Source organism: Mustela nivalis (assembly GCF_964662115.1).
Source record: "Mustela nivalis genome assembly, chromosome: 17".
NCBI classification, from domain to species: Eukaryota; Metazoa; Chordata; class Mammalia; order Carnivora; family Mustelidae; genus Mustela; species Mustela nivalis.
Genome location: NC_139036.1, coordinates 57,812,658 through 57,821,661, shown reverse-complemented (window position 1 = coordinate 57,821,661; position 9,004 = coordinate 57,812,658). Strand labels below are relative to the sequence as shown.

At 49.3% G+C, this 9,004-nt stretch overlaps 2 protein-coding genes across 7 annotated transcripts; one reads left to right on the top strand and one right to left on the bottom strand.

The window, feature by feature from the left end:
- The first annotated feature begins 187 nt into the window (after positions 1-187).
- On the top strand, positions 188-4,227 carry SRSF2 (serine and arginine rich splicing factor 2). Of its 4 annotated transcripts, XR_014304469.1 has the most exons (5): positions 188-927; positions 1,151-1,461; positions 1,723-1,826; positions 2,490-2,588; positions 3,092-4,227. XR_014304469.1 is itself a non-coding variant. In XM_082705314.1 (3 exons), exons 1-2 carry the CDS (start codon positions 566-568, stop codon positions 1,452-1,454), a joined length of 666 nt encoding a protein of 221 aa, XP_082561440.1. In that variant the 5' UTR covers positions 188-565; the 3' UTR covers positions 1,455-1,461; positions 2,490-4,227. The 4 variants fall into 4 exon arrangements, 1 of the variants encoding a protein (XP_082561440.1); XR_014304468.1 differs by lacking the exon at positions 1,723-1,826; XR_014304470.1 differs by having other exon boundaries at positions 2,490-4,227.
- Positions 3,834-8,957, bottom strand: METTL23 (methyltransferase 23, arginine). Of its 3 annotated transcripts, none has more exons than XM_082705311.1 (5): positions 8,554-8,957; positions 6,376-6,480; positions 4,513-4,750; positions 4,343-4,427; positions 3,834-4,195 (listed from the first exon to the last, which is right to left on the bottom strand). In XM_082705311.1, exons 2-5 carry the CDS (start codon positions 6,457-6,459, stop codon positions 4,030-4,032), a joined length of 573 nt encoding a protein of 190 aa, XP_082561437.1. In that variant the 5' UTR covers positions 6,460-6,480; positions 8,554-8,957; the 3' UTR covers positions 3,834-4,029. The 3 variants fall into 3 exon arrangements, with proteins under 3 accessions (XP_082561437.1, XP_082561438.1, XP_082561439.1); XM_082705312.1 differs by having other exon boundaries at positions 4,513-4,615; positions 8,554-8,944; XM_082705313.1 differs by having other exon boundaries at positions 6,393-6,480; positions 8,554-8,928.
- Between the last annotated feature and the right edge of the window lie 47 nt (positions 8,958-9,004).

Genomic DNA, 9,004 nt, shown 5'->3' with positions numbered 1-9,004 from the left:
CTGCGTGGGGCTCGGATAGTGGCATGAAAAGAAGGCGTGGCCTGGAAGGGGAGCGCTTCCTGTTCCTCTTGCGGGAGAACGCCCGTACGGCCTCGCAGCCGGAAAGAGCTTTTCGCGGGCTTTCCAACTGCCCGAAAATTCCGCTCCCCCCTCCCAGCAACAGTGACTCCGCGCTTTTCGGCCCGCCCGCCGGACTCTGCGCAGGCGCGTCGGGCAGGGGTGGGGCGCGTGGCCGCGGCGTTGCGGGGCGGGGAGGGGCGAGCCAATCAGGGGATTCATTTCCGGGTGGCGCGGGCGCCATTTTGTGAGGAGGGATATAAACGGGCGCTAGGGCCGCCTGCCCGCCCAGTTGTTTCTTTGGTGGGGCCGGCTGCTTTCTCGCGTTTCCCCCCAACCCCGTCCGGCCTCGCCCAGCGTTTCCACGCGGAAGCCAACTGCCGGAGGCGCGGCGCGGCGTCGAGCCGGGCGAGTGTGAGGAAACCGCCGCCTCAGCCGAGCGCGCGGGCCCGCCCAGGGCGTTAGTTTTCGGCGCGCAGTCGCGGCCCCCGGCCGGCTCTCCAGGGCCATGAGTTACGGTCGCCCGCCTCCCGATGTGGAGGGCATGACCTCCCTCAAGGTGGACAACCTGACCTACCGCACCTCGCCCGACACCCTGAGGCGCGTGTTCGAGAAGTACGGGCGCGTCGGCGATGTGTACATCCCGCGGGACCGCTACACCAAGGAGTCCCGCGGCTTCGCCTTCGTCCGCTTCCACGACAAGCGCGACGCCGAGGACGCCATGGACGCCATGGACGGGGCGGTGCTGGACGGCCGCGAGCTGCGGGTGCAGATGGCGCGCTACGGCCGACCCCCGGACTCGCACCACAGCCGGCGGGGCCCGCCGCCCCGCCGGTACGGGGGCGGCGGCTACGGACGCCGGAGCCGCAGGTGAGCGGGCCGGGGGCCGCGGGGGCGCGGGCGGGGGGGGCACAAAAGTCCGCGTGGACACGTGGCGGCGGCGGGCGGGCTCCGGGCCGCGGCGGGCGGCGGGGGAAATGGCGCCCGGGCGGCGGGCGGCGCGGTAATGGCGGCGGGGCGGGCGCAGCACGCGGGCGGGGCGCGGCCCTCGAGCCCCGATGGCCGCCCTGACGCCCGGCCCGTCCGCCCGCAGCCCTCGGCGGCGCCGCCGCAGCCGCTCCCGGAGTCGGAGCCGCTCCAGGTCCCGCAGTCGCTCCCGCTACAGCCGCTCCAAGTCTCGCTCCCGCACTCGCTCGAGGTCGCGATCCACGTCCAAGTCCAGGTCGGCGCGAAGGTCCAAGTCCAAGTCCTCGTCGGTGTCCAGGTCTCGCTCGCGCTCCCGGTCCCGCTCCCGGTCCCGGAGTCCGCCGCCCGTGTCCAAGAGGGAGTCCAAGTCCAGGTCGCGCTCCAAGAGCCCCCCCAAGTCTCCCGAGGAGGAAGGAGCGGTGTCCTCTTAAGCGAATGGTAATGTCGGGGGGATCCGAGGCGCACGGCCCGAACTCAGAGCTGGGGTGTGTAGGAGCTTGTGGCGATCCGTGTTAGTGTAAGTGCGGCTCCCGCTGTCGGGGAGCGGCTTTGGGAGAGATGCTGAAGAGAGGGGTCTGCAGAGAGGATGTGCGGAAAGCTTAGATAATAATGGCTGTTTCATAAACTGTTTGAGACCTATTAATGAAAATGACTATTTCTTGCTGTTTTTATCCAACGTCTGCATTTTCCCCTTTAAAGCTGCGGTCTCCTGTTTGATAAAAGAATATTGGCCAGTATTGCAGATTTTAACTGATTTGGCTGATCCTCCAGGGACCAGTTTCTGTGGGCGTGTATTGGAGCAGGTTTGTCTTTAAATGTTAAAGATGCACTATCCTCTTAGAGAGAAGGATCAGTTCAACTATTGTTGTACTGACTGGGACTTCATATTCTAATGGATGTGGCAAACGAATTGCGAAAAGAAGCAATGAACTTTTGGAACCCCCAAAAAGTTTACAGGTATCGCACTGGGTGGGGAAAGGATAGTGTGTCTTTAACTCTCGAATTGTTTGGTCCTATTTTTTAAAAGGAAAGGGCCCTAAGTAGCTCAGATATTAAAGCTTTATTCTCAATTGCCAAATGTTTCATTTAAAGACTAAAAATTTATCTTAAAATAGACTGATTTTCTGATTTCAAGTTTTTCTTTGGATACCGTCCTTTTTTTTTTTTCCCCCTTTTTTTTCTCCCCCCTTTTTCCTTTTTCTTTTTTCCCTCCCTTATATCATTTTTCACCTTGGTTATTTGGCCAAGATTACATAAACACAAATTTGTAAAAGCGGATGGTAGCCTTTGTGAAAATTTCCTAATTGGGCCTTTAAAAAACTGATAATGGCTGGGTGGAACCTTTCCGTAACCTACTTGTTTCACCAGAGCCTTAGTAAGTACATGCCTGAAACTGAAACCATGTGCACTTTCGGTAGCTTCATTGTAATGGAAGGTAAACTGAACTTTTTTCTTTTCGAACCTAGATGGGTCAGCAAGCAACGTAACAGAAGACCTGGGGGCAAAGGACCACATACTCAGTCCATCGAAGAGTCACTTGGAACAAGCAACTGGCTATTGAAAAGGTTATTTTGTAACATTTTGTCTAACTTTTTACTTGTTTTAAGCTTTGCCTCAGGTGGCAAACTTCATTTTATGTGCCATTTTGTTGCTGTTATTCAAATTTCTTGTAATTTAGTGAGGTGAACGACTTCAGATTTCATTATTGGCTTGGATATTTGAGGTAAATTTTCCTTTTGTTTATATAGTGCTGACTTTTTTTGTTTGAAATTAAACAGATTGGTAACCTAATTTGTGGCCTCCTGACTTTTAAGGAAACGTGTGCAGCCATTACACACAGCCTAAAGCTGTCAAGAGATTGACTCAACATTGCCTTCATTCCTTAAAATTAAAAACCTACAAAAGTCGGTGTAAATTTGTTTGTATATGTTATTTACCTTCAGATCTAAATGGTAATCTGAACCCAAATTTGTATAAAGACTTTTCAGGTGAAAAGACTTGATTTTTTGAAAGGATTGTTTACCAAACACAATTCTAATCTCTTCTCTTGTGTATTTTTGTGCACTAGGCGCAGTTGTGTAGCAGTTGAGTAATGCTGGTTAGCTGTTAAGGTGGCGTGTTGCAGTGCAGAGTGCTTGGCTGTTTCCTGTTTTCTCCTGATTGCTCCTGTGTAAAGATGCCTTGTCGTGCAGAAACAAATGGCTGTCCAGTTTATTAAAATGCCTGACAACTGCACTTCCAGTCACCCGGGCCTTGCATATAAATAACGGAGCATACAGTGAGCACATCTAGCTGATGATAAATACACCTTTTTTCCCCCCTTCTCCCAAAATGGTATATCTGATCATCTTCATGTATGAACTTAAAATATGGAAAATGTTAAGGAAGCAAAAATGGTTTGTAACTTTGTAAGTACTTATAACATGGTGTATCTTTTTGCTCATGAAAATTCTGTACTATAACCATTGTTTCTGTAGTTTAATTAAAACGTTTCCTTGGTGTTAGCTTTTCTCAGAATATGTCTTGGTGTTTTTTCCCTCCCCTTTATTTGAAAGACCTGTGCAATTACCTTGTGAATTGTTACTGACTGTACAGTATGAAAGTGATATGTGTAGTGTTGACTTTTTTTCCTAAGTTAAAGTGGAAATGCCATTTCAGCACCCATAACCCCTAAAATCAATGCTCTAAGGTAGCAGTCTCTTGAGGTTGTGGGTACCCCCTTCTCTCTGCCTAATTTATGCCGTTTTTGATGATTTCCCCCCCAAAGAACAATCCAAGCCCCCCCCCCTTTAAAAAAAACAACAGGTGTGTTAATTTTTGTTTTCATGGCTTTGTAACCTGTGAGTATTGTCTAGGTGACCCATCACAATCTTAAAGGCCAACAGATCTGACCATCGTCAAATTCAATGCTTGTACTCCCAAGAAGCTAAAGTGGTCTTAGTTGGCATGGCAGGTTGCTAATTAGTATTGACATTGTCTGAAAACAGCCTGTTATGTAGGTGTAATTCAGAGACTGTCCTTTGCAAAGGAGATGACCAGCATTTCAACAGTATGTCTTCCTGGGAGGGCAGATTCTGCTATATCTTCCTTGTCTGCATCAAAAGACTCCAGAGGAATGTGGACACATTTCATATCCCACTTGTAGAGCAAAGCTTCAAGTGACCAGTCAGCACTAAAAAAAAAATAAATTGTTTTTTTAAATCACGTTTTCCTGTTTTGCTTCAGATACATTTTCATTTTGTCCTTTCAGTAAATACTGCATGAGTAAGGATTTAAGTTTCAAAAAAATTGACAGTGAACCAGGATTATTCAGGCTTACCTTCTGACCTGGTAAGTGGACCACAATTGGACTTCGGGGTTTTTTTGCATCAAAAAGTAGACTGTAGTTAAGATGTCTTCAAAGTCTGGGAAGAAAAGACTACTTAAATGGACTTAAACTTAGGTCATCTCTCCAGTCAAATTTACTACTGAAGACCAAAAAAGGTTTACCTTCTGGTTCAAAGAACACATCAGATGCAAGTATAATATCTTGTGATGGTAGAGCCAGAAGATCCTGAGACACATGGCCCCATGTCAGTCCTATGACGCGTACCTGTAGCAGGTCATTCATTTCACAGCTTTGCCTGCAGATTTCTAGACAGTGAGGCAGCTCTGAACTGTCCGACAAGATTACTTCAGCACCACATTTTGCAGCCATAATTCCTGGAAGGCTCACTCCAGCTCCAATCTAATACATTTAAAAAATAGCATTCCAAATTCTGCTTAACCATTGCAGGGAATTTGGGGGCGTAGTTTCCATAAGTACAGACTTGATTAGCTTGTCCTATCTACAAAAGGTGCTGCAACTACATTGCGTTCCCATATGAAGCTTTAAGCTTTTCAATTTGTAGAAAATACTTGAGATTCCTCTTCCAGGGTGGGAAGGTTAAGTCCCATACAGGGCCCTGCATTCTGCAACTGACTATGACTTCCAACCTTCATGGTACCTGGCAGCTCCATTGCTCAATGTGCCCTAGGCAGTTTGGGACACTGTCATTTTCAGTTCTCTTCTAGTCTATAAAGGAACTTAATTATACAGAACATTGGGTCTCTAGAAGCCTGATGGGTGACTTCCATGCACACCTGGCCATTATGGTTGTTACTACCAATTTTTAGTGCTTTTATGTGGCTATAACCAGACAGGTCTGCAACATGACTTTCTGCAGAAGGGACTTTCCAGTTGGGCCTTCATAGTGACAAGGTCTTTAGTGTGCTAAGTAAGGAATGACCAAGGAATGCCTTTATAAGTATTCTCCCTATTTAAAATGTAATTTCCGGGGTTCCTGGGTGGCTCAGTGGGTTAAGCCACTGCCTTCGGCTCGGGTCGTGATCTTGGGATCCTGGGATCGAGTCCCGCATCGGGCTCTCTGCTTGGCGGGGAGCCTGCTTGCCTTCCTCTCTCTCTCTGCCTGCCTCTCTGCCTACTTGTGATCTCTCTGTCAAATAAATAAATAAATACTTTAAAAATTAAAAAGATAAAATAAAATAAAATGTAATTTCCAGTTCTGAGCCTGAGCTTGGAGATTCTCAGTCTTTCCTGAATGTTTTCAAATTGCCACTGTTCAGGATCAGAAGTATGCTAAGTACTCTCACACCCCTCACATGGTTTTGCAAAAGTTAAGAGGTTACTAAGTTTTGGGTTTGTCCTCAGCCTTGAGATTTAAGCCTTGTACCATTTACGCAAACTTAACACAAGTTTTTCTCCAAGCCTTTAGCAGTCTTAAGTCAGGTGGAGTGATGAGAAAGAGTTTAGGAAAGGACGAGTGTATGAGAAAAACGCATGTGTCACAGTAGACCCCAGAGGACTCTGTTGGGACACCCTGAAAAGATAGTCTTAATGATTGCTTCTGTGCCAAGATTGTGTGGAATTAGTCAAAGGGCTTCACTTAGAATAAAGGTCAGCATAATTTAAAGGGCCAAATGACATTTTCGTCTCCGTGGGACTCCTGTGGTCTCTAGTGCACATGGTTTTTAAAAACAAAACAAAAAGCATTCCTAGCTCACATGACTTATAAGCTGGCAAATCACTTGGGGCGCCTGGGTGGCTCAGTGGGTTGAGTCGCTGCCTTTGGCTCAGGTCATGATCTCAGGGTCCTGGGATCGGGTCCCGCATCGGGCTCTCTGCTCAGCAGGGAGCCTGCTTCCTCCTTTCTCTGCCTGCCTCTCTGCCTACCTGTGGTCTCTGCCTGTCAAATAAATAAATAAAATCTTAAAAAAAAAAAATCACTTGATTTAAAAATCTTTAACAAGTCAGTAACAAGCACATAGACAAATCTGAACACAGCATTTTCGAAGGCTCAAGAGCACTTGTACCTCTAGGACAGCCTTGCCTGGCAGAGATCTTCTGTGAAACCATAGGTACTGAGCCAAGACCACCGCACAGGGCCAAACGTACATTCCATATTCGAGATGCAGCACCTGAAAAGAATTTTTTGTATGCCAAAAATAACTCATCTGCTGACAGTTGTAATATTTATTTTCACAGCAATCAGAGTGCCCGACACCCGGCATCTATCACACAAATGACAATTCCCTGCTGTCCAGTTCACATCCCATGGGGTTTATAAAATTGCAATACCGTGTGATAAGCACTCTTCATACACTCATTCACTCAATAAGCATTTATCCAGGGACTGCGTTGCTTAGCAGGCTAAGGACGTAACTAGGTTATCACGGAATACATACATAGACACATACATACCCTATGGGAAAAGATAAGCCACTAGTAAGCACATACATTTTTAGCTGGTGATAATGTTAACAACAAAACCTAGTGAGAAAGTAGTGGGGGCAGCGAGGGGTGGACACAGCGACCACAGGTGGCTGTCCTAGATAGAATGAGTCTGGCAAGGGTCCTGAAGCAGGAACTAAAAAGTCTCTGGCTGGAGTACAGACAGCACTGACGGCAGGGGCATGGGGGCTGGGAGGCAGGGTTGTGGTAGTACTGAGGTCAGTGGGATGGCATGGATCAGAACTGGGGGGTCTTGTAGGCCACGGGAAGATTAGCTTTTATTTTAAGTACAGTTAATATATCAGAGGGGGGTGCCTGGGTGGCTCAGTGGGTTAAAGCCTCTGCCTTCGGCTCAGGTCATGATCTCAGGGTCCTGGGATCAAGCCCCCAGTCGGGCTCTCTGCTCAGCGGGGAGCCTGCCTCTCTGCCTACTTGTGATCTGTCTGTGAAATAAATAAAATCTTAAAAAAAAAAAGTTTCAGAGGGTTACAATCACAGGCATAATCTGGTATGCTAATGGAAAACAATGAGGCCAGAAAGACATTCCAGAAGTTTGAGAGGAGCTCAATCCTGGAGTTGGGAAGGCAGGCAGCTTACACAGCCTTTGGAAAGATACAGAATTCTGAGACAGCACAGTATTTAGGGACGCAAAATAACGGCTCACACCTTTGGAATGAGCCTGCCTGAGTTCAAAAGCCAGATGTGTAACTACTAGTCGTATGACTTCACCCATTACTTAACCTGTCTGTGCTGCAGTTTCCTCACCTGCAAAACACTCTTTCATACCGTGACTTGTGAGACTCCATGCAAACTGCTTAGTACAGTGCCAGGCACAAAATAAGCAAAGCGAGCAGTTATTAAACTGCAAAACTGAGTATCTTTCTGTTTTCTAGAGCAGAGGGTGCTGCTAGTGGACTGGTTGGGAAGGGGGCTGAAGCCGTGTAAGTATCAAAGGTGAATTCACTCGAGAAAAATATCAGTGCCTTGCCACTGGTTCTAAGTGTAGGGAAGCAGCGTGAATAAAATGCCTGCCCTGGAAGAGCTGACGCAGGATACAGTAAAGGATTTCTGACCACAGCAGTGAGTTTGCAGATTTGGGTGTAAAGCGGTCTTTATTCTCACGTGGAGTCAGCTCCTGAACTTGGGAAGAAATCCCAGTGGGTATTCAACACGAAGGCATTTAAAAACTATCAGAAATGGGTTTCACTCGAGACTTTACCTCCTCTTGGGCGGGTTTTCATCTTCAAATTGTTTTTGCTAATACCCTCCTCACAGAATGCTGCTAAAATCTTAACACTGCAACGTCCACGTGCTTTGCAAAACCGGACGCATAATGTATTACTGCTCCTATTACTGAGGGTTTGGGGACAGTCGTGAGCTGAAAAGAACAAGTGAGTGCCAACCCAAGAAACTTTATTTGGAAAGTGAGGGTGGAATCCCCCGTCTTGGATAAAGCTGAATTAAGAAGCCCTTCAACAAGATCAAAGAAAATACTTGGGTGTTAAAAATGCCACCTTTCCGGCAGGAAATATTCGATGTGGAAGGCCCTTCTCGTGGCAGGGTCCCCAAGTTTCTTCCTTAAAGACTGCCAAGAGCTTCAGGCCCCAAACCTTCCCGCCCTGAGGTCCATCCTAAGGCAGGGTAGCCGCCAAACCTCGCTCCACCCCTCCCAGCACCTCCAGGCCGGCTGGGAGCGTCTCCTGCCCCGGCGTCTCCGCAAAGGACCGGAGGCGCCTCCCGACGGGTGCCGACGCACGCACCTGCGGGACGCTGACCTCCAGCACGGCCCCCTCGGCCCCCAGGCCCGGCTCCTCCGAGAATCGAAAGCGCTGGGTCCGGACATCATGCCCTCGGAGGCCACGCTTGTCCAGGGGGGAGTCGGGGGTCCCCCGACGGGCCGGGAACGGCGAAGAGAGCCGGGCTGCCAGGCTGCCCGCGCGCGGGAAACCCTTGGCCGACGGGGCCGCCTCACGGGCGCCACGCTGCCCTGCTGGGTCGCCGCAACTCGACTGCAAAGGCGGGGAAGGCACCGCTCCAGCGGGCGACGACGTGGCCGCGAGGTGAGAAGACACCGGGCGCCAGGCAAAAGAGACACGGAAAACAGGTGGCCTCGCCGACTCGCACGCCGGAAATGGGCCGCCGGGTAAGCGACCCACGCCCGGAAGTGACGCGCACACCGGAAGCGGGCGCAGGAGGGGCGGGGCCGCAACG